This window comes from Gadus chalcogrammus, chromosome 5 (assembly GCF_026213295.1).
Source record: "Gadus chalcogrammus isolate NIFS_2021 chromosome 5, NIFS_Gcha_1.0, whole genome shotgun sequence".
Classification (NCBI taxonomy): Eukaryota; Metazoa; Chordata; class Actinopteri; order Gadiformes; family Gadidae; genus Gadus; species Gadus chalcogrammus.
Window position 1 is genome coordinate 8,074,963 of NC_079416.1, and position 25,548 is coordinate 8,100,510.

General features: G+C 44.9%; 1 protein-coding gene across 2 annotated transcripts; it reads right to left on the reverse strand.

Annotated features, from left to right (window-relative positions):
* Window positions 1-6,316: 6,316 nt before the first annotated feature.
* On the reverse strand, window positions 6,317-25,336 carry wdr35 (WD repeat domain 35). Of its 2 annotated transcripts, XM_056591224.1 has the most exons (28): window positions 24,924-25,336; window positions 24,724-24,841; window positions 22,647-22,718; window positions 22,272-22,364; window positions 22,052-22,180; window positions 21,379-21,512; window positions 20,755-20,920; window positions 20,141-20,286; window positions 19,730-19,855; window positions 19,204-19,389; window positions 18,323-18,358; window positions 18,146-18,206; window positions 17,156-17,300; window positions 16,211-16,295; window positions 15,727-15,780; window positions 15,481-15,590; window positions 14,922-15,156; window positions 14,030-14,110; window positions 13,644-13,780; window positions 12,400-12,603; window positions 11,820-11,966; window positions 11,176-11,308; window positions 10,865-10,975; window positions 9,650-9,814; window positions 8,963-9,103; window positions 8,453-8,609; window positions 7,697-7,937; window positions 6,317-6,941 (listed from the first exon to the last, which is right to left on the reverse strand). In XM_056591224.1, the coding sequence occupies exons 1-28, from the start codon at window positions 24,945-24,947 to the stop codon at window positions 6,791-6,793; spliced, it is 3,588 nt and encodes a 1,195-aa protein (XP_056447199.1). In that variant the 5' UTR covers window positions 24,948-25,336; the 3' UTR covers window positions 6,317-6,790. The 2 variants fall into 2 exon arrangements, with proteins under 2 accessions (XP_056447199.1, XP_056447200.1); XM_056591225.1 differs by lacking the exon at window positions 18,323-18,358 and having other exon boundaries at window positions 24,924-25,330.
* Between the last annotated feature and the right edge of the window lie 212 nt (window positions 25,337-25,548).

A 25,548-nucleotide genomic window follows, 5' to 3' on the forward strand; every position in this document is an offset into this window, starting at 1 on the left:
GGGAGGACGGGGGGGGGGGGGGGAAGGGGTGGAGGGATGGAGAAGAGGTGGTTCCCCCCCCCCCCCGTCTGGTGACATACTGCACTGAGGTTGAGATCTGAAACACAACACTGTTGAATGCCAAAGTGTTTTGGGGGCACACACGCTTACGCGCATTCCACCTGGCGGCCGGAAGGAAAGACATTCAAGAGCACAAAAGAAAATGAACGTATTTTTTGGTTGTTTTTTTTTTCAAAGAAGAGAGAGAAAGTCCAGATCAAGCGGAACGGGCTGAGCTGTTTGCTTGCCCCCGGGAGAGCCATCTCTATGCTGCTTGTTCCTACTTTTTTAATTATGCTTTCATATACCTTTTGATTTCGTTTTTTTTTGGTTTAAATATGTCGGATAAAAACACGAACCTATCTCAACGGGTGTCGTCCCTTCTCCATTTCAACCTGAGTGTCAGCTTGTTTACATAACAGATGAATTTGAAGTTAACTGATGCCTATTATCAGGCAGTCATGAATGGAGATGATCATACATCCAAGGGCAAAATTAAGAATATCAATATTTTTATAAACCATGTTAGAAAAGCCATGTGGACAACACTTGCACTCTGCCAAGATCAATCAATTTAAATATGTAAACGAGGACAGCTTTACTCTGCGTTCTGTCTCTCTCTGTCTCTCTCTCTCTCTCTCTCTCTCTCTCGCTCCCTCTCCTTTTTTAAATATTTACTTCAGTCGGACGTCGGTCCTGGGAGTGGAGGTGTGTGGATGTGCTCGTGGACATTGTTGATGTAATTCCCGTCTCTTTTTTGACAGTAATTGATACCCTGTGCTGGTACATACTTCTTCTGTTTAGTGGAGAACCTCGCCCTCCCTTATCTCTGCCTGTAGAAAAGCCCCAACCAGCCACTGCCGTGCCTGGAACCACTCAGTGTTGCAAAAGGATACGAGCCAATTTTATATTGACACCCCGCTCCTCGGTTTCGCCATAGCGTCGGATGGCTCCACCTCGCAGTGGTTTATCAATGTTGCTTCAGTGATCTTGTGTTTTAACGTTGACCAGGTGTGCAGGAAGTGTCTGTGATTTATTTTCTATTTTCGACCATTGATGTCAGGGATGTTCCCTCATGTCTAGTGGACCCCCCCCCCCCCCCCACACCTGCTCATCCCCACCCAGCAGGACTCCAGGAGTCTTCCCTGTCGTGATGGAGGGGAGTTGAATCCATGCCATGTTTTGATACAGCCGTGTTGCTGTGCTGCGCTGTGGAGGGGATGCATTCGCACAGACTCGTCTTGTCGGGATGATTATACTTTGTTGTTTTTTTTTGCTTGGACTTTTCGAAGAAATAATAACCCTGATAATTTAAAAGAGCTCTGCTGGATTTTGTATTTTTTGTTGTTTCTTGCAAATTCTCTCAATACTTTCTTTTCCCACAGTGAAGGTTTTTTTAATCCATTTTCAAATAGCCTCTCAAGGCAAGCAGGTTTTAAAAAAGCCCAAAACAGTTTGTATTACTTGTGTCATGTATGCCGTGATCCGTCTGCCAGTGCTGTTCACCTTAATAATAAAAGCAAAGCCACTGTGGTAGAGACTCCTGCCAGCTTAAAATGATGTCACTCTAAATGCACCTTTTCTTACTAAGGGTGATCATTTAAGATTTCAGCTTCACTGCAGATTTCAGCTCATGTAAGGATGTTTTGGTGTACCTATACCAACCTTCTCAATACTGGGTAGAGACGTTGTCACTAGTGGAAGCCTTATTGGCTCATATGCAATGTCACTCAAGGCAACTAATTAATTTTAGACCAATGGCAAGGGATTAAACACTTGGGAAGACTGGCGCAAGACAGAATACCTGAGGGTCTACAAAACACTTATTGAAGCAAACAAACTTAAAATTGGAAAAGATGTTGTGAGAATCTCAAGGGGGTATGGATTTTATTAAATAAAAAATCACCAAGCACTGAGACGAATAGAGAAACTATATTTAGGACTTATTTGTTTTCCTCAAACATTCCTCCTAGTGTAAATTCAGGGGTTACCTTTACCTTTTATAAATATAAATATATAAATATATTTTTGTCGATGTTGATGTCAATAATGGAAGAGAGAGCGAGAGCGAGCTGAGACCTTTGTTGTGCTGGATGCAGCAAATGGACTTTGACATTGAATTTAAAGACTGCTGCTGTAATGTGTAAAGGTTTTGCTTCGAAGGAACGTGCCATCTGTATTTATCTTGTGATGAGTCTTTAGTTATGGTATCAAGCGGATACAACAGGGGGAAAACAGCTCAACTCTACATTGGAAACATGTGACATAAATTGATACCAAAAAAAGCCATTATTGTGGGTGAGTCTGCTATGTCTGTACGTGTAGGTTTCAATCGATCCTTCGATCCCCTTAGAAAAACATAGGAAAGCCATTGACTGTAGATCTTTTACTGTACATGTAATCTACTGTCTACTGCCTGTTTTCAACTACTATTACTTATTTTCCAAATGCTTTAACTGTTTTAAAATGATTCAAAATCAATAAAAAAAACAGCAATATGTAAAGCCAGTGTTTGTTAATTTAAAACAATAATAATAAAAACATTTTGAAATGCACAAATGCTTGTTGCCGTTTTATTGATTGATTCATGGATAATCTCAACCATATTTCTACCACGCAGTGAAACGTATTTGAAATGTTTGTATTCAACATGTCCATTTTTAGTGTCAAGTATCCTTATGTACATTGTTTCTGTCTTAGTGGTGTAGGGTCCACACTGCACCACAGAGATAGGAACACTGTCAGATAACACTCTGGAAACCCCGGTTCGACTCCCGCTGATATTTCCATTTAACCAAAATGTATGTTTTAAACGTTATCATGTCTATTCCACCGTCATATATAACCTCGTTCCAATTTTTATTTTCTAATCTCCATGGGGAAGCTGAGACAAATTGCCTAACGCTCTGGAAACCCGAGTAGCCTACAAATATGGACCTATTAAGGAAAGGACAGCGGACTAAAACATGTCCGCCCATTCATTCCGTGGACCTATTAAAGAAGAGCTACAAGTCCTGCTGATTTAATGTTTTTTCTTCTGTGAATTGTAAACTCAGGGGTAATCTCCAACCAAGGCCAAGTCGGCGTCTTGGCGGTTCAGCCCCTGTTGATGGTGAACACTTTATAGTTCCCAAGTTTTAGTCCCCGCACATAAGGACACCAAGAACTAAAGGCGTCTTGAAACGTTGTGTGCGTTTTTGTTCAAAAGTTACTTTATTTGAAGAGAACCCCACTACGATCTTTTTTGGTTCATCTAGGCCTACCTGCTAAAGTTAGCGTAATATCGCGTGGGTTGAGTGAGAAATATGAGGTGTCACGAAAGCGCGTGAAAAGGAGGGTCATTTGGTGAGTCTCCGGCTCAATCATGGACCTATTAAAGATGGGCGCAATGCGTGATAATTGGCCCTTAACTTGATAGAAATCATTCGATATGCGCCGTCCGCCGTCCTTACTTGTTCAGTGTCATCTAATGACCACTAGATGGGGCCAGCCTCACTTTGGTTCGATTCCATTCCCAATAGCGCTTCTTCAAAAAAGCGTTGTATCTTTTGTATTATCCTTCAGCTGTTGCGAGGGTTACTGATTAAAGTAAACAATGAAACGGATCATTCACATAAATAAAATGAATTGGAATCTTATACCGTTGTTTATTTTTATAAATGAAAATGTTATTGTAGGCCGAATTTTCGTTTAAGGTTGGTTAATGCAGAGTGGATGTCCCTCTCTGTGGCAGGCCGCCAGCAACAGCAGCGCAGGCTCTTCAGCAGCATCACAAATAAGCACTTAAACTTGCTCCACGCGCACACACACACACACACACACACACACACACACACACACACACACACACACACACACACACACACACACACACACACACACACGCACACACACACTTTGACATGTTTTTTTAAATTCCAAGACATAATTGCATTCATTGCTTTTGTAATACTGCATCAAACGTATTTATTGATGAGGCATTACACCTCATTAACTGCGGTATTCAAGGGCCAAGTCAGTGCAGCTGATGTATTGAATTGAACAGACTGTTCCTTCATACTGTAGGTGAGCTTACCTGGATGTGTCAGCACAAGACTCCTGCTGTTGCAGTCTGCTGTGCTCAAATCGTTAATGGACGAACGAATAAGTTACTTGTTGCTTATTTGTTTGTTTGCACTCAACACATTGATAACTCTTATGTGAGACTGTTCAACGGCTTCACAACTTCCTGGCCATGTTTCTGTAGTCATTGAGTTGTAAGAACTAAAGTGACATACAAGTATTTAAATTGGATGTTCTCCTTAGTGGCTAGTGTTGTCGTGCCCAGCGTTGCAATGGCGAGATGTGATGAAGGGGTGTTTCCCTATGCCCCGCCGTGTGATGCAGAGAAGGGTCCAGCTGCAGGCTTGGGCGTTTCCGTCATGACGCAAGAACGCCCTTTTGATAAAAACGACAGTGTTACCCCTTATGTTTTTCCCATGATGACTGATGAAAAACAACAGTGTTACCCCTTATATTTTATTTGACAAAGACAGCAGTGTTACCCCTTATGTTTTTTTTCATGACTACCAATAAAAAACAACAGTGTTACCCCTTGTGTTTTTTTTCATGACGACCAATAAAAAACAACAGTGTTACCCCTTATGGTTTTTTTTCATGACGACCAATAAAAAACAAGTGTTACCCCTTATGGTTTTTTTCATGACGACCAATAAAAAACGACACTGTTACCCCTTATGTTTTTTTTCATTTAGACCAATAAAAAACAACAGTGTCACCCCTCATGTTTCATTTGATAAAAATGACAGTGTTACCCCCTATGTTTTATTCGATACATTTCGACAGTGTCACCCCTTATGGGTTTTTCATGACGACAGATAAAGAATGACAGGGTTACCCTTTACGTATCTTTTGATAAAAACGGAACGGAACAACAAGGCGGAAAATTAGTGCCAAAAGTCACGTGACAAATAAATGTCCTGTTATTCACACTACACAACAGCAGGTGGCGGTGTTGAGTCCGTTTAAGGCCGCCAGGACGATCTTTTTTCTCCCCAAAATCTTTGTTTGATGCCGGCCAAACGTGTGTGGATTCAACTCCATACTATGCGACTTGCCGCCCCTTTGTCACGGAATCGTACGACACGGAGAGAAGCTAGTTTGGGAGATTAAATTGAACAAAATGAGCGGCCAACAGGTGAGTCCAATGGAAGTGTCGCCACTCTGTTTTGGCATCAAATAAAGATTTTGGGGAGAAAAAAGATCGTCCTGGCGGCCTTAAACTGACTCAACTCCGCCACCTGCTGTTGTGTAGTGTGAATAACAGGACATTTATTTGTCACGTGACTTTTGGCACTAATTTTCCGCCTTGTTGTTCCGTACGCAAATGCAATCCGATCCGTGCGCAAATGCATTCCGATCCACGCGCAGCTTTCGTGTTCCGTACTTGTAGAATTGTTTTGTGTACTTGAAGGATTTTTTTTTGTACTTTGTGTAAAACATACTGTATTTGTTTCTGAAGCAAAATGCTTTAGTTTGTGAATGAGGTTTTGTATTTGCAAACCACACTGAGCGTGTGTGTGAATCATTTTGCGTGAGTAAAACACGTTTTGTGTGCGTGTGAATCGTTATGCGTGAGCAAAACACGTTTTGCGTGTGTGCGGGGTTTTGGCATGAATCTAACTCCATACTTCCCCCTTCAGCAGGTCCAGAGAGTGCTGCACGCACTTCCTCCCCGTTGTTTAGTCATTGAAATGTTTAAAACAAAACAGATAAAGTACATTAGATAATCATTTTAATAGCACAATAAGTGGGTCTAGATTCTATACAATATATATATATATATATATATATATAATATAAAGTTAAATACATTTGCTCGCCTTGTATATTAAATGTTGTTGATTATGATTTAAGTTTTTATAGTGTATATTGTGAGGCAAAGGTAGGCTAATTCAATGGGTGCATTAGTAGCTTTACATATTTTCATAAACATATGGAAAACATGGGATAGGCCTCGGGATACAAGTGAAAAAGTCTTTGTTCCTACCAATACCACATTTTCATTTGGTCTGCTGATAAAATAACTTTTGCATGCATTATGCAGGATTTCTTTCATGGTGGTTGGTGTTCATTCGTCTGTGCCCTCATTGCACTCAAGTGGGCCATCACATTCATACAGAGTATTCCCTTATGTCCCATCTCAATGTATTGATATGACAATAACAATTATTGCTGTCTTTTTATAATTCTAAGTTCAGCAGTTTTGGTTCTCAATTAGATATTTAATGATCGCCCAATGCAGCACAAAATAAACTAACACTCGATCTTTCCTTGTATTCGCTTGTGAAGTAGGCCCACACTGACAATCGTTTCCATACACAAAAAAAATAATCTCTTTAATTGATTTGTCGATTTGTCAAAGTTATGATTTGAAGATAAGGGTGCTTATCTGCTTATTTATCTGGCATTTGTCTATCCGTTTTGTTTTGGATGCAATTATAAGCCCTCTCCATTAGAGGGCAGAAAGCGACCACATAATTGCTCGACTTGATGACATGCTGTTGAAGCATTAAGGAGCAAAACATCACATATTTTATGTACTGTAAAGTGTCTGCCAAACAACAGAAACACATCAAAAACAGCAACATATAAATCCTGAGCAATCAAATGAAAGGCATAAACAATGTTTAATGAAAAAATATATGTACAGCAAGAACATTGAGCGTTGAATAAAATGACGTGATTGTCTTCAGGCCAGAGAGGAGTGGCACAGCGGGCAGAAGTTATATTTGCTGATCTCCTGCTCCATGGCGCAGTGTTTGCACACGGTGCACATCCAGAACTGAAACTCTTGGATGGGCCGTCCCGTCACGATGCACGTCGGCAGCTTTCCGTCCGTCCTGCCGGGGGTACAGACGTAGAGCTGATAAGAAACGCTGGACCGCTGGACGCACCGTGAGTTGGATGTAAGAGACTAGTATAATCTGCAGAAGAAACTGCATAGCATTGATGATAAAGTATTCACATTCGTTATTTCCTTTGTATTTAAACAGTGACACCCGCTGGCATTAGACAATGCATCACAATTGCATTATTTAACTCTGCAAAATACAAAAGAAGATCCTCCGAAAAGAAGGGAAAGAGCATTGTGTTCACGTAACCTGTTGAGATTACGTCAAGCACAGAAGTGACACAGGTGCGGAGAACAAAGGTACTTCCGTAAACTGGCCCATTATTTTGGCAACAGTGTGCAGGCTATTATCCTCATCCTCTTTGTGCAGACTGGTCTCAAGCACCTGACCTACATTACGTTAAGCCCTTAGTTGGCCCCGACAGCCCAGCTCGATTGGTTTGGCATTATTAATAAGAAATGTTTGGTCGTTATTGTCAATACATAAGCACTTCATGCAGCAGCTACGATATTATTGATGCATTATTGATAGACAATTGATCCAGTATAAAAAGCAATATCTATTCCACCTAGCCCATCACCAGACAGACTTATCCATTATGCTCTCATTCCTGGGTAAAGTTACCTGTGTATTTCCCTGTTTAATTATTTACTCCAGGTAAATTGCTGAAGTTTTTTTTGTCCCCAAAAACGAACCCCCCTGAACTGAACGCGTCTGCGTGAGAGTGCCCGCTGCCGGCTCACCCCTCGGGGGCGCTGTGGGGCTCCAGAGGGCGGCTGTCCTTGGGGCTGTGCTTGGTGAAGATCTCGAAGGCCAGGTCCTCGTACTGCTGCCTCTGCTCGGGCTCCAGGCTCTCCAGGGACTCCAGCTTCATGAAGGCCTGGGAGCAGGTGTAGAAGGCCCTGCTGGCCGCCGAGCACACGGCCAGCAGGGAGTAGATCTCCACCGCCGGGATCGTGTCCTCGTAGTCCCGTAGGTGGAGGGCTGCGGGGGTGGGGGCGTTAGGAGGTACCACAGTTAAAGCATTACCGCGCACCGATCGCATGTGGTTGAGTTTGCTGCCCCCTAGAGGTTTGAAGCATTGCAATGCGGAACTGTGTCCGAAGACGGTAGCACGGTTTAACCTTTGCATAGCAAGAATAAAAAATACATTTAGCGAAGTGAATTATATGAGAAACAATCAGATAAATAAAACCACCTTGCTATGCAAGCTAGCAAGTGAGCCAAGGCGTGGGCCCAACTGTTGCCAGCTGGTTGTTGAACTGCCCTCGCTCAGTCCTATTCCTCAATTGAATTGCATAAACATTTTCTGACCATTTTCTCCATTCACCTAAGCTGTTGTGCCCTTTTTACAGCGTTCACTTTGCATTACTCTTTAATCTGAACCCCGATCCGTCGTCCGCGTCGCAGTATATAAACCGGTTCACAGCGTAGCCCTGCTGGCGTTGCAGAGGCCTCCAACGGCACGGCCTCACGTTCACTCACGCCGGCCCACCTACCGGTCCGCACGGCGTCCTCCGTGTGGCCATCTATCAGCTGCCTCTGGGCCAGCAGAAAGAAGTGGTAGGCCTGGGCGCCGCGCCAGGGGTTGTCCACCACGCGGTTGTCCGCGGGCGTGGCGTCTTCCTCCAAGAGCCCGTCCAGCGCCGACGTGGCCTTAAAACCCCCAGAGGGCAGTTCACTGTTAGCGCTGTGTTAGTTATTAGTAACAGTGGGTAGGACTGTGGAGTGGTATGAAGGAGGGATTCAGACAGTCAAAGGGTTAGTCAGTCTAACCCTAACCCTTTATTATGTGTCATTTTGTAGGGTATACATATCCACCTGCTCAATGTCCACAACTGCTTACATCTTAATTAGGGTTATCGCTCATTTCTGAAAGATGAGGAACCTAAATCAACCTCTTACACGTGCAGGACCTGAAATGAGTGTAAACTACTTTACGGGGAGCTTGTGGTGAAATGGGAGCAGACTGAGCAGTGACCCAGGGAGGGTGCGTTCCTGCCACGTACCTCCGACTTGCTCCCCTTGGCCTTGGTGAGCTGGGAGGCCTTGACCTGCTCGTGGTGGTCGTTGGCCAGCAGCGCTGCCAACACGTACAGCTTCTTCACCCTCAGCGGTCTGCTCCTCTTCTTGGCCTCCTCGCCTGCGATCTGGATGTAGTTTCCCCCGAGAGAGAAGTTAAATCCCCTGCCACGGATTCAGCCTCTCCCCACAGGCTGTGCAGTGCTGCAGTGAGCTAGCGCTGGGATTGCTTTTGTGCCAAGTGAGGAAATACGAAAAGGTGGATTGAAAATACTTGAGGGTTTTACTGATTTGTCCCTCTCTGGATAGTGGGAATGCAGAAGGACAACAGGAATGATTAACGCAAACGAATGGGAAACCTTGAGGAGGTGAATGGCAAGACAGGTCGAGGGCAGAGACAGATCACTAGAGCTGCAGGGAACTGGAGTACCATTTGTACACAAGGACAATTAAAGAAAATTGCCAATTTGGAAATTATATATGTTATGTATTTTACATATTATATTTAAATATGAATCGAAATATAAATGATATTTTTCAGCGTCATAAATAAACAAATCAAGGAAACGGTTTCAATGGGGATTTCTTCACTGAATATAATCAATGCATTTACTACAAGCACTGCCCTCATTAAGATCCTAACAGAAGGGGATCCGCTCCAGAAGGTGCCCCACCGTGAACATGAGCTTGGCGGCGTCCAGGAAGTGGTGGGCCTTGCGGTAGAGCTCCACCGCCTCCAGGGTCTTGTTCTTCTCCAGCAGATGAGACGCGTACTTGGCCAGCAGGGACTTGATCTCCTTCATGTTGTAGGACTTGGCCAGCTCCACAGCCTTGTTCCACTGCGGGAGGCACAGCAGGATTCGTTGACATGTGAGACGGACGCACAACGTTTACGCTCACCACACAGAGTGTGAAGTGTGCAGCATTGTAAATGTGTAAGGGGGGGGGGGGGGGTGTCAAACTAATGTATTTTTATGTAGTTTCCTTAAACAGGGTTATGTGTTTTGATGTTGATTTGTGAGGTGCACAAAGAAAATCTATGTTGTCACAGGTAAGCTTTCGAAAGCTATTAAACTGAAGGAAAAATTAAAATTTGGGGGGGAGCAGGTCTCCCAAAATCTCGTATCAACTATAAAAAATATACATAAAAAATATTATAATAATCATACCAAAGAAATAATATATTATAAACTGTTCTTCAAGCTGAATGAGTGTTCAGAATAATTTCAAATCTCTAAACAAATTATACTACATGTAAAGCTCAACAATATTTGAATAACAACAAACAGTATTGCGGAAACATGTTTGTGTTTGTTTATTGCATCCTGTGTGGTGTATTTCAAAGGACGAGAGAAACGTCAGAATGTCCTCCCTATTGCAATCATGCTGAAAGTTAGAGAAAGCATCCTGCTCATTTTGTGGTCACCAAAAGAGAACATTATCACAGCAAGACCCCAATTTAGCTTCCTCTCTCTGCCTAATAGCGGTCTTGCTGTGCTCTGAGCAACAGCCAGCTGTGGCCACAGAGGTTTGTACCACAGCCTCACAATGGAGGTAGCAATTTGTATAAGCTCTGAAAATGTAGGCTAGCGGATGTCAACCGTTCACATATCCTCTCAATGCAAATCTCTAAGCATAGCATCTCTTATTTATTAATTAATACTCATAATGAAAATGCTGTACGTACATTATATTAGATGTACGCAAAATAAGAAGAACGATTTTTTCTAAATAAGATAACGAAATGAGGTCATGGGCTGATCAATGAATCAAATCAAATGTGCCTAGTTTAATATAAAACATCTCACATGGTGCATACAATAATGACAGCCCATACATGGACACAGGGGGGACGAGGGCTGTGGGACAACGGCGTGGTCCCGGCTCACCTGGTTGAGATGCACGCACACGTCCACCGCCGCCTTGGGCTGGCTGCACCTCAGGTAGGCCTTCACCGCCTGGTTACACAAGCCCACGGTGACAAACATCTGGCCAACGTCCTGACACACACACACACGCACACACACACACACACACACACGTTTAACAATGTGAAGGATAGGATAGGGTAGGATGGAACCGCTTGAGGGTCTCATATGTATTGATCAAATGACACAATGCCGGACATTTGTCACATACATTTTTCTGTAACTCAACACAAGAATAGCAAATCGTCCATGCGTGACATAATGCAGCTCACTGGTAGCAGTTTGTGGTTCTCGGGCAGGGAGACACAGAGTTTCTCCAGGCCGTCATAGTCCTCCAGCATGTAGTAGCACTCGGCCAGCCGCTCCTGGTTCCGTCCCCGTAGGTAGTACTGCAATGCGTTCTGCCTAGAAGGAGCAGCAACCAAACCAGAGTTTCATCTTCAGTCATGCCCAGCTGCAAGGATACCAATAAGAACAAGGATACCAAGAAGAACCAAAAAACAAGCAGCGGAAAAACAAAGAAAGGGATCAAAGTGAAGGTGAATATTTGATTGATGAAAGTCCAAAGAGTACCCGAATCCCGAAGAGTGTTAAATGTGTCGTTTTGTCACTATGTTCGGCTGAAAGTATTGTTTTTATCCTTAGAAAAAACAACAAATTCAACCAGCTCAACCTCGTTCTTATCCAAATACAAGGCGATATGCTGTAGTGGCACCATGTACATTACATTTTACAGTCAGGCCAGCTAGCAGATACCTATCTCCAAAGAAAGAAACAACTTTATATCACTCTCGGTACAGTAAGGATGTTCATAGAAACAAGTGCCAAGCACTTACTATTGCTAGGTTAGCCCATTCCCGTGTACCACAAAGCTAGCTAGGTTATATATATAAGTACTATTTCTAACCCTCCGTACCACTTCTGGCGGTCAGCGAAGTAGTCCCCGATGGCGTTGTGGGCCTGCTCCAGCAGAGCGTCGTCCGAGTCCCCCGAGCCCGTGGTGAGCAGCTGCAGCACGCGGAACCAGTCGCCCAGCTTGATCCGAAGGCTGATGGCCAGGTCCCTGCACGCACACACACACACACACGCACCGAACGCACACAAGCTGTGGTTTTAATTAAAAGGGCACAAAAGTGAACCACTTACCAAGTTGATGACTTCTCATCATCTAACCCCAACGTTGTTGTCCGCCATGGTTCCTCACATGGATAGACCAAAAAGGACATCCAATCCTTTTTCCTCTAGCATCTAAAGAAAGTACATACATTTCCGTACATACTAGGGACTTCGGTTCACAGCCTCCATCTTCCAAGTTGAACCCCTAGCTCTTCTCCATAGATGCTGACGGTGCGGCTGAACCCCCTTTTTAAACAGTAAGAGAACGCTAAGCCTCCCTGTTGTGTGTTGGCCCACATGTCCCCTTGCACTGCCTGGACGAGCACCGCAGGGGCCACAGGTACAAACGTCCCCGTTGTAGTCTGGCACATGGGGGTCACCTGCGGTCCATGTCGAGGTACATCCGCTCGGCCTCCTCGAAGCGGCTGAAGTAGGCCGCCACCTCGGCCTGCTTCATGGCCTCGCTCTGGAGCTTGGCCAGCCTCTTGACCAGCTCGATGCCTTGGTAGTCCTTGCAGTGGACGAAGGCCTGCTCCGCCGTCTTCATGTCCAGCTGCTGGAGGGCTGCCTCCGCCAGAAGTCGCCTGTGAGGGGGGGGGGGGCACAGTGTTACCAAGAGGATCAGTCACTGTGAACCTCTTTCATCGTGTCCATTTGACGATGTGTAAAAATTAAAATAAAACTATATGAAGCATATTTCTAACCCATCCTACCCCATTGTAGTCGAAAATCTGGATTACAGGACATGCCCTAAAGCGATCACGATACCATGATTGAATTATCTGTACTTCTGTTTCTGTGGCAGGTATGCTAGAGTGGGGTTGTCCTTCAGTGAACGGCATGCAGCTGACCTGATGCTGCCCAGGTATGAATATGAGAGCAGCCTCACTGCAGGCTCCTCTTCCTTGACGCTGATGTCAAATCATAGGTCTCTGCATCCTACACTCAAGGTCAATTCATACTGTGTATTCGATGGGCAGTAACCTAGCACGTAAAAGGCCTGCCATCGTTCAGTGTGCGTCTTTATTTTCCAACGATTTTTGCGAAGATCGTGTCAAGACACATTAAGAGATTTGTGAGATTTGTCACCGCACGAAAGAGCGGTTGACCTCGAGTACAGAGGATCAGCAGTCATTCATTCATGTGTTCAGCAGCTCAGTTGGACGACGCTTGGGAGGTTTCTTCTGAGCTTTGGGCGCGGATGCCCGGGGCCGGCGGCGGCTCTGAGTATTTGGAGGGCGGGTGTGAGAACTGAGGAGGCACCCAGAGTGCTCCCTCCGCCGGCGACATCACTCGGCCCGCTGCTCCCTCCGTCTCGCCGCCGAGACTCAGAGGTGCCCCCCCAGACACCACCAGCACCAACGCGTGTTCCAAAGGACCGGTAGCCATGACGTGTCAGCAATTATTTTAGTGTTCTTCTTTTTTTAGGGAACGAACACTTGGTTGGACAAAGAAGAGTTCCTACTTTTTTCACCACTAAGGCCCTACTTTACACACGCACACACACACACACACAGACACGCGCATGCACGCACACGCCACCTGAGCTTCTATGATGAATGGTACTACTGTACAGCCGTAACACATTCCCCTGTATTGCTAGCCTGGAGGTGGTGTGTTGTACCAGAGCCTGGGGTGTGGGTTGTCCTCGATGAACAGCGAGGCGTCTTTGATCCCCACTTTCTCTATGAGGGCCCGGCTGTCCCTCAGGGAGCGGATCTCAAAGTTGATGAGGTAGTCCTTGTTGGGCATCTCTGGTTCCTGCAAGGGGGTCACATTTACATCTGGCCATAGTAGCGGACTTCCTTAAACAACTACTTGGGCTTAATTCCATGGCTAAATTCCCTAGCTAGGTTCCCTAACTTTCTTCCCTTACCACTCAGTTAGTATTTTTCAGAGATAATCTTTAGTGTTTCTGGCCTGCTGTTGATTAACTCATTACTTAATACTCAATTCATCAACGTTGTGTTGAACACAGATCTTATTTTCTGCACGAGAATAGACTTTTACCTTCATGATCTCGTCAAGCAGGACAGATTTGATCTCCAGATCCTCAAAGTTGCAGATGTATCCAGATGTTTGAATGGGTTCCTGATTTTTAAAGACGGAATAGATCAAATGTTATTACACATTTTATAACACACATCGTACAACAAATAATGACGTCTGTTAATAATTATCGAATCATTACTATGAATATGATTCTAAATATAACCGCAAGCGGTGATTAACGGGGTCCGAGCAAAATTAAAAGTCAAGAACACACTAGTGGAAGATATATAAATATGACATATAATTATGAATGAAAGATGTTGATGAAGATGTTCCACTTAATGAAAAACTGTGCCTAGGCTTCCAGGTGAGCCGAAATGTTGATTGCCTGATGAATTTCAGATACTGTTCAATGTTGTGTTTCTTAAATAAGTGGCAATGACAGAATGTCATGTTCAGATTGTTCATATTGCTCTAATTAAGATTCAAACTCTCAATCTAAGGATCACCAGTACACGGCATTATCCCGTTGAGCCACTGACATTCCTGAACTGCATGAAGCCTCATTCTCTCCAACTTTATTGGCCAATATTTCTCAAATGGAACCAAATAAAACAAGTTCTGTTTGATGATTTTTGTGAGATTTCCTATGGCGGTGAATTTTTGATTATTTTTGTAGCCTGTGAATCTTTGCATCATGTTTGGCTTTAAGACGAAATTGTGGGAAAAGTAAACATTTTTAGGGCATAAGACCCGGGGTTTTATAGATGCATCTGATTCTAGAGATGAATATTTGGAAATAACTTTGAGTCCAGGTCAATCTGGTGAGGAGAAATAAGGCCAATTCCCGATTTTTGACAATAGCGCCACCTTTGGGTGCAGTACCAGAACCAGCCCCCCCGGCCCTAACCTCCGGGTCCAGGTTCCTGAAGACGTACATCCGGGTCTTCTCCATCATGGAGAACAGGTCCGGGTTGTCGTTGGCCCACTTCATGTCCCAGACGTCCTTGCGCTCGAACTTGGACGGATCTCCGGCCGCGGCGCTGGCCCCGCCCCCCCGGCCCCCGGGGCTGTCGGTGGGGGGGCCGTGAGCCTCCACATCCAACAGGGTCAGCACGCCGGCCACGTCGATGACCGCCAGGCGACTGAGGTCAACAGAGGTCAACAGAGGTCAAGAGAGGTTCACTCCTTTCGGTTCACGTCTAAAGGGAGTCTGTTTCCACCATTTAGTTTGACTGAGTCTCGATTGGAAACAGAATGCAGTTTGGGTAAGCAAACAGTTACCACTACAAGTACAATGACTCGACAGCTTAGTATGAAAAGAGAAGATGTATAAATAGAGAAGGGCATTTAACGTTCACTATCTTTGCAATTTGGAACAGTGTGGATCATTTGGGGGCTGGGGGTTGATCTCAAAAGACATATTGTGGTAGTTTAGGGCCAATCACAAGTGTCAAGCTGTTGCATACCTGGAGTTGCAGTTCAGGGACAGCTGGTAGGCCCTGTTGTTCAGAGTGTATTTCTGGACCAGGACCATGGTAGGGAGGCTGTATCTGTGCACGGTGCCCGACTCCCGGCCCTTTGAAATCGGACGACCACAGTCAAACGTACGGTACCACATCGTCATCTTTACAGAGTGCCATCGCAAACACTTGGTCATGTGGGGGATAACTATAATCCATTACATTTTCCTAAGAGAGCATGAGCGTACGTACCAGCAGGAGCGTCTTATCGGTCGCAGTAATACAGCAGATGGGATCTCGCGTCGCCTGCATTGGAGTTAAAAAGCAGTATTTCAACTATAACCATTGGTGGAATGGGATACTAAAAAATACTCCATACTCCACACTTATAAACCTAATGCATTATCCTTACAGACCTACATACTGTTCTATATGATCCCTGAGTCATTCAAAAATATTTTTTATAATCTGAAAGAATAGTTGATAAAACATGTTCACAGGTCTTTCTGTGCATGATTGTCATTTCTATCTGAAGTAGATGTGAGGCTCTTTTGCACTTTGTTGTATGCTGTTTACTGCAATAACGCACTGTACACCGCACACATACAAACTACACAATGTGTTCTCATTAAGGCGCGTCCAGAGGGAAGGGGAGTCTCTCTCGCGTGGAACGACTTGCCGTCCTGTGTGAGGTTGAATAAAATAAATCCCAAATCAAACGATAAAACCAGCTCACTGTGAAGGCTGTGGTGTAATCCAGCCCTCCTCCTCCACTCTCCCCCCCAGCACTGGACGATGGGGCGCTGTCGATATGGTACAGTCTGGACAGAGCGGCGAGACGGGACAAACCATTGAGACAGTGAGAGGGGGAAATCATTTAAACAGTGAAAGGCTGTGTGTGTGTGTGTGTGTGTGTGTGTGTGTGTGTGTGTGTGTGTGTGTGTGTGTGTGTGTGTGTGTGTGTGTGTGTGTGTGTGTGTGTGTGTGTGTGTGTGTGTGTGTGGGGAAATGGGGTGGAGGCGGTATGAGGGAGGGGGAGGGGGGGGGGTTGGCACGGGTGGCAGGAGCCCTCTGGCAGAACCCTGGGCTCGGGCCCCTTGGGGGGACCAGTCTGGGACATAAGCTGGGATCCATTCAGCCACATGAATGGCTGCTCTTCTGCCCACCTCATACCGTCAGTGTGTAAACATCAGTGGTGGTGGCGGTGGCAGCAAATAGTCTGGAACGCACCCGAGTGTCCGGAATCAGCAGACCTGCAGCGATCTTGCCTCCCTGTCACTTTCCACACCGCGCAGGGTGTGTGTGTGTGTGTGTGTGTGTGTGTGTGTGTGTGTGTGTGTGTGTGTGTGTGTGTGTGTGTGTGTGTGTGTGTGTGTGTGTGTGTGTGTGTGTGTGTGTGTGTGTGTGTGTGTGTGTGTGTGTGTGTGTTGAACGGTAATACTGTTTATATGCTGTTTTACAAACATACCTACAAGGATTTGTGAATTTCTACTGTCATGCTCCCTCCAATCTATTTTCCCCACCTGGTATTTCCTGTTTTAGTCTTTTGGTCACTGGCTCTTCACTCGATTTTCCATGTATTTGTCTCGTCAGAGAGAATCTTGGAAGTCCGGTGAGCTTCTCTGTATAAATACCGTCTGGAGTGCAGAGAGTTTGTGGTGCGTTCCTGTACGAGCCTCACCTTTCCCTGCCCTCCTTCCTGGTTCTGGTGACCTGGTTGATCTCCAGAGCGGTCAGTTTCTTGGCCACGCGGTACTGCCACGTGTAGAATGCCTCCTTGGACGCTGCGATCACATGAGTCTTGGTCATGGTGACGTAGAGCGGATCTGACCCAGGAGAGCGGAGGGAGAGAGAGAGGTTCAGTACAGGGTCAAAGGGAAGGACAGAGCAGCCTAGAGCACGGATTGATCCATCGCTTTGATACTGAGGGCTGATAGAGCTGCTGCTCACACGCGTTGTGTTCGCTGAACTAGTTCTCGTGGGCTTTATAATTGTTTTATTCTTTTTTTTTGCTACAAATTTTGCTCATATTTGTCTTATCTTATGTTCATTTATTACAACGTATTTCAATTTGCTGCTTCAATTAAGATTTGTACCGTGAATAAACTCAAAATTCAGACGGCAAATTATTTTTTCATGTGTCCCATTTCCTAGGGCATGACTAATAGATTGAACATAAATGACAAAACCATCTGGTTTGAACTGATTCTTTACCTATTTGTTATTACAGACAGCCTGTGACAGTGGTGTGGCTATGAAGGCCTTGTTAAGCCACAGAGAGGAGAGATCTTCCCCGTAAGATCCTCCTCCTGTTTATTTAGCATGATGCCATGATGTATGGCGGCTGTACACCCAGCCCTGCCATTTACATCAAATTTCCAGATCTGGCCGTCGCCAGCGGTAACAGAGCAAACATTTCACCAGGGTCATGGAAAAGGAATGCAGAATGTCTGCGCGAGATATAAAAATGGCCGCTGAAGGATGGAAAGGATAGAGTCATGGAAGCCCAAACTGTGCATTGAGGCAAACTTGCTGCTGAAACTTTATGGAGGACAGAAACATGCACGGACATTCTGGCAAATTCTATTCGTTGGAGACGGAGCCATCAAAAGTAGCTCTAGTCCGAAGCTAACATTTCAAACCATTTCTTGGCCGTCACCGACCAACTCACCGATATCAATGTACTTTGAATCCAAAGGTGTCCCGATGGAGTTGCACAGGACCAGCACGTACTGTAACATAGGCATGCATGGACACTTTAGCCCCATACACACTGCAGGTGAACACTCCTTGATGTTAGCCGTGTTGGGTTACGTATGAGTGTCATTAATAGTGGTTTGTACGTTACCCTGGCCCGACTGCCCGGCTCTATCTCAGTATCCTCCTTTGAAGCGATAAGTCAGAAGAGAAACAGCCAGCAAGACATGCAAAAGAGTCAATGTGATCCAGAAGGTTGTTATCTCTACCATAATGTCTCTTATAGAGGCCTACAACATGCAAAGAGTATGGGTGATATTGACTAAATCACAACAGCACAATATATTTGTTATCAATATAATAAAGACATAAATGGGTTTACGGCCTAAGAACGGTTGTTTCAGTGATTATTAGTAATAAATACCAAGTAGGGAGAAACATGCATTTGAGTCACTAAAAATGATACATGCAAAGCATATGACCGCTGTCAAGGAAAGTGCTATTACTTTTTTCTGTCATATCACTCCGCAAGTAGTCCGGTAACTTATCAACCCCAGCGTCGCTAAGCTACGTCAACGTCTTTGGCGGACTATTTCTCTGTTGATCAACACTACGAATGCTGGTAACAAATAAATTGTAAAAGACGCACCGTGTGAAGTAATTTCTTTGGCAATCGTTTCCATAAGCTAAAGACGTGTCTAGTTCACCGTCATGCAGGCTGTGTTCAGCAAAATAAATAGCGATCTGTTTTCGGCGCATGTAGGCCTATCTGCCTAAGCCCACATGGAAATAATTTAGATGTTGAATGTTGATAAAAAAAAACCAGATTGTTTTCATACAAATCATAAAAGCCTCTCCCTGTGTCATTGTGTGTGTGTGTATATGAAGTGCATGCGTGGGGGGTTCTTGATTGACCGATTTGAATATTATTCGAATACTTCTCAGCGAATATTGAATAGTATTTTTGCCAGAAATGCACATCCCTAGTGTGTGCATGTACACGTGTGTGCGTGCGTGCGCGTCCGTGTATACCTGGGGGTGGTTCTCGTCTGCCTTGGTGGCCAGGATGCAGAAGTCTCCCGAGGTGGTGATGGACAGCAGGCTCTTGACGTACTTGATGAACTTCTCGTTGTTCTTGGTGTCCCAGAAGACCACGCAGTACTCCTGCCTCTCTGGCTTAGTGTAGGCATAAACCACAGTACTGGAGCAGTACCCCCACTGAGAGAGAGAGAGAAAGAAAGAAAGAAAGAAAGAAAGAAAGAAAGAAAGAAAGAAAGAAAGAAAGAAAGAAAGAAAGAAAGAAAGAAAGAAAGAAAGAAAGAAAGAAAGAAAGAAAGAAAGAAAGAAAGAAAGAAAGAAAGAAAGAAAGAAAGAAAGAAAGAAAGAAAGAAAGAAAGAAAGAAAGAAAGAAAGAAAGAAAGAAAGAAAGAGAGAGAGAATATAGAATACAGAATACAGACATAATGCTCACGGTATTGTAAGACACTTAGGACCAAAGCACTCCCCTAATGGTGTGCATTATGGTATAGGCCGTGATCCACATGATATTGATGTGTACCTTATAATCTGGCCTAATGTTGGCGAAGTAGATGTAGGAGTCCACAGCCAGGCCGATACGCAGCCCCCCGCCCTCCCAGGCCACCGCCGTCATCTGCTTGCCCGGCACCTTCAGAGTCCTCAAGTGCTGTTCCATCACGACAACAAACAGAACGTCGTTACTTATTACAGCTTTGAAAGAAAATGTTAATGTTGAACGCACGTCCGGTGGCATTGAAGGAGGGAAGAAAAGATGGAAGGAAAAGTTAGAAGGCAGGAAGGATGGAAGGATATAATGAAGGACGGAGGGATGGAAGGATAGAAGGACAGACGGAAGGAAGGAGAGAAAGGTGAACATCCTTGGTAATAACCACGAGTGAACGGGAGGTGAGAATTGAAAAAACTAATACAATACAACGAGCGTGTAGCGTACCTCTCCAAAGGGCGTGTAGAACTGGACCGCGTTGACCTCCTTATCGGACGCGGAGGCCCGCAGCGAGCCGCCCACAGCCAGCACGCTGCCGCTTTGGTTCCACTGGATGCTCACCACTGTCATCAGCGTGTCTATGTACACCGGGTCTGGGGGAGCAAGACTCGTTTTCACTAGCCTCGTCGGACCATCCTGACCCCCACTCATTCTGTTTCTCTCGGCAGATCAGTCAGGGCTCGATCCCCGTTGAAGGCCAAATGGCCGAGACAATGGTGGTGCGCGAGGAAGGCGTAGGAATCGCCATCAATCAGAATGCTTTTTTATCAGAAATAGACTGAATAACCATTTTAAAGATATACAGAAATCTGCAAGGACAAGGAGACGATGTTTTCTGTTTTTAGTTCCTAACGGAATCGGCAAGAGCGAAGAGAGCCAGAGCATCACCTAGTTATTTTAACTGATTGGCTTTTCTAAACCATATTGAAAATCAATCAACACCCAGCCGAGACCAGACTTAAATATATTGTGTAACGCAAACTTGGATGACATCTGGATGGTCTCACGGGGGCTCAAACTACTAGCGGGGGCTTCCCCTCCTTCACGATTCCTTCGCTTACTTTCGTCACTCTCGTAGCGCATGATCTGGCAGCGGCCGTTGTCGAAGCAGATGGCGAGGCAGGGGCAGTCGGGCTCCACGTAGCCTTCGGCTCCGGCGTACCAGTGGATGCCCGCGATGCTGATGGCTCCGTTCCCATTGTTCAGAAAGCCCACCGTCATCTTTACCTTCGGTGTAAAGAAGAGGGGAGAGATAAGGGGAGGGGAGAGATGTCCTCCGTCGTCTACGGCGACGAAGGAAGCTGTACTGGGTTTGGTATGGATGGTTCTGCAGGGGCTAACAATAGCCCTAACTCAGTGGGTCCACTTGGAATCATTTCAACTCAAGATGATAATTTCACGTGATATTGACACTCTCTATTCATTTGAATCTAAGTTAAAGTTAAAGTTTAAGTTTGAATGTAATATAAATAGAGGGAAAACATGTATCACCCCTTTATTGCTTGTGAAATTGAAACCAATGACCGACAAACAATAAAAATGGACTTCATCGCAACGGTTCAACTCAGTAGCAGAGGGGTTTAAAAAAAATTATTTTTATCAACAAACTCCAGTCATCTACACCACGTCTAGCATGATGACCATGACACTATGCTGTTTCCTGCTCAACAGGCGAGCAGACTCACTATGAAGTTGCCCTGGTTGTCGTAGACGTGCACCTCTCCGTTGGCCATTCCGTACAGCAGGATCTTGCTGTCAGGTGACCAGGCCACATGGGCCAGCTGAATGCCTTTCAGCTCCTTACCCCAAATCCGGTTACCTAACAAATACATGAAATCACTCATTCGATTCATTAGAATGTCTACATTACAAAACTACAGAAAATGCTGTGTTGTACACATTGTTACAACACAAACTGATGTGCCCTTTGTCCACTATGTGAACTTCTAACAAAGCCTTAGTTCTTTCTGTTTGCTAAGCCCACCAAGGAGCTTAAAGATTCGCAATTTCAGGTCTAAATAAATCTAAATTATAAACACTCCTTACCCCTACCTCTCCCTACTCCCTCAAAACACTTTCAGCCGTCAAAATGAGAGATTTGCTAATCTAACGTCATGATATTTCTCTACACTGTTACAGAGTGTGAGCAAATTTACCTAGACCACTGTAGCATTAAAGTTATCGACACCATGACAATATGCGTTTCAGAGCGCGCATAAAAAATAACCTTTATCAGGTGCCATTGATAGTAAGCTGGCCTCAACTGACTAACTATTATCTTAGCATTATATGGTGTCTGGTAGCGCTTCCCCATTGCTTTCTTCTAAGCCAGTGGAGGACGAGATCCAGTTTTCCTACCGTCCACTGATCCCACGATGACCGCCCCATCTTCGTACACGATGCAGATCTTCTGGCCGTCGGCGTTCCAGCTCATGCTTCTCACCACCGACTTGTTCCTGTTGTTGATCATCTCCTCGTACCACGAGCCTTGGCGGCAGAACGACAATCACTCAATGGATCGAAGATTTGTCTTTAGATGCGTCTTTTTTTTTTTAATGATCATTTTATTAAATCTTACCTTTATACAGCATCCACACAATGATGAGCCCATTCTGGTCACTGGTCGTCAACTTCTGATACTGTTCGTTCCAAGTGACCACTTGCACTGCGCCTGTGTGTGTGTGTGTGTGTGTGTGTGTGTGTGTGTGTGTGTGTGTGTGTGTGTGTGTGTGTGTGTGTGTGTGTGTGTGTGTGTGTGTGTGTGTGTGTGTGTGTGTGTGTGTGTGTGTGTGTGTTAGGTGTAAAAGATGTGAAATGGGTAAATGCCGTTTCAGTTTTCAATTGGAATGACTAAGGAATGTGTGGAGTGCAACACATACACATACATCCAAAGACCTATGGCTAAATACTAAGAAGCAGAGGTGATCCATTATTTGATGAGCACGTGACTTACCGCTGTGTCCCTCTAGAGTCTGGTTCATTGACAGATTACTGGGTGCGGCGAGGCCTTTGAGTTTGGCATCATCTGTTGAGAATGCACCACAACAGATTTACATGCTGAAACACATGCTATCACAACATTACATATCAGAGTTCACTCCCTGCAGTCCAGCGCGAACAGCAGCATGGAGGAGAAGTGATTGTCGATTGTTGAGTCCTGCACGGGTTCAGGTACCCGACGGTTGAACCGCACAATTTCGATGAAACGGGGTAAAAATAATGTAGGTACTGTGTCGGACACAGGTGCTGGTCGGGTCGGACGCCTGAACAGCGCGGGTCGGTCGCGGGTTTTGCGATTGCGAGCGAGACTTCTCCGGTGCTGGATATGTTATTCAGGAGCAGAGGAGTAAACTAAAACCGTCCACAGTGGATGATGTGCTTTTTTTGCACAGCAATCTAAAGCACTACGCCAAACACCAGATAGTGAACTTTAGATTGGAAGTGGAAGAACCAGAGACGTCGGAGAACCAGACAAAGTCGTTTGAGATGATATTATGAATGAACGACTGCGTCAGGTTCTCCAACGTCTCTGGTCCTTCCACATGAATCGGAAGTTGCAGTTCAATCTGGAATTCAGAGAGCCAAGCCAAGGTTCTTCCCAAATTCCTTCTCCGAGAATCAATACACGGGTCTCTACATCGGCTGTTTCCGATTGCAAATTTGCTTCTAGCAAGGTCGGAGGGTGTGTCGGTCTAGTTCCCTAGCTGAGCGGTGAGGAAACATGGCGGTTTACATCTTGTACACGAGCTCCCGCCCCCCTCATTCCCTATAGGTGGGCATACAAATTTTTGCTTTTGCTCGACGATTTTCGCTTTTGCTCGACGTATATGAACATTATAATGAGTAAGGTTGCATATGAAATGCATCACATACTGTGGTATTATACGTTACATTATAAGTGTCCAAGAAGCATATCCCTCCTTCTGATGCCAAAATCCAAATAAATCAATATTCAGAAAGAGCTCCACATCCACACACATTGGGTCATTCTACTAGACTGGGTAGCCCCGCTCATTATGCCGGCGATTTGAGTTCACCCTGCAGAAGGGTCTGGAGAAGAGCAAAACATTTCTTTCTAGTTTTTGCGGGAGCCAATCACAAAGCTAGCTTTTCCTCCTGGCACGCTATTGGGTGGTTTAACACAATGACGACAGGGAAGCGACGGCAAGCAGCCAATTGCGTACAGAGTCATTTGAACTGGGCCCATTGATCACGCCTCTTGTGCTGAAGAAAAATTACGGCGGCTTCCCCAGACCTTTAATAGGTCCCTGCCCCAGACCAATGTGCAATCTATCTACAATAGCCAGGCTAGCATTATACCACAAGGATCAGAGAAGCTTAACCTTCTCTTGGAGACCACCATCAACAACCTCTGCCCAGATGGAGCTCCGCACATCCACACACACCTAGCCACCGTTGTCCTCTGGTCGTGACCTCCAAGTGTATACTAAAAGGCACTCTCAAACTGGTTAGCAAAACCATAGGATCTTACTCATGTTTTCTCTAAAGGAATTTCAATTAAGGTGATACAATTATGGCATAGATTACTATGTTAAAGATCAAAATAAGACTTTTTTTTTTAAAAAAGGTTTATGGTTCACACCCCTTTAAGTGTGTATTTTTTTTAAGAATATGCCTATACATTTTTCAATATTATCATTGAAGAACCTTAATGGCTTTGGAGATTTTGTCCCAAGGCTGTAGGATTTGATTGTGGATATTCAGCAGGTTATCTAAGGTTGAGTGTCGGTAGTACACAGGCCTTTTGGCGTTGAAAGCAGTTATTAATGCCTTTCTACACTGAGGGGCTTATCATGGTGCCAAGAGACAAAAAATAAGGAAATAAATCCCTTATAATGACTAAGTTCAAAATTGAATATACTGACAGATGTATTGGTCTGGACTCTGGCTTTGGATTTAAAGCCTTTAATGTACATTCGAAATCAAATCGAGATCAGTAGCTTACTCCTGCGTGTTAGAATCTCCCAAATCTTTGGACCATTAGACCTCCAACAAGTACCACCTCGTACCTGTTTGGGTCTCCAGTTTGAGGACCCTGAGGAGGCCATCGTCCCCTCCACAGGCAATGAAGCCTTGGTCTTTGTTCCAGGAGACACACTTCAGATGTATATTGTTAGGGATCGCGATCTATGCAGACAGAGGAGACAGAGGATGAGTTGTTGTCTTTGCTCAATGCAACGAAGGTGCCTGAGGCGGAGGAGACACTCACCTTCTTGCTGAGATAGATGAACATGGCGAGTGGTCGGGATGCAGACCCCTCGATCTGACGTAGGCAGGTCAGTTAGGATGTCAATACTTTTGCTCGACGAACTATTTCGATGTATAATAATTATGAGACGAACATTGTCTAAACTTAACTAGGGCTAAAAACACTGCTTGGAAACCCCGTTAGATTAGCCCAGCAGACTGAGTGGACGGAGCTAATGCTGATGCTAATACACGCAGAGCAGTGCAGCACATTCAAAGATCCGTCTGCTGCCGTTCACATCGCAGCAGTCGGTTTATTGGACGTATTCTATTGATCTCATTCAGTAAGATACAAAAGTTAGGAGTTAGCTAATAGCTAGGTGAACTCTCATCAGCTCAGCATTTGGGAGTTTAGACCGGTCTCCCTTGGTAACCATAAACCGGAAACGGTGCTGTCAGGGTTGTCCTGGGTGTTGTAGTTCTGGTTGGTTTTGAAATTGCCTACAAGTCCCTCAGAGTTTGCATTGCTTTCTTTGACTATATATATGTATATATCTAAGGAGCCGTTTGTCAAACTAAAATATGTTTTCCTTCCAGCTCTATGTTTTTAGAGAATAACCAAATCATTGAACTGGCTACACAGTCAC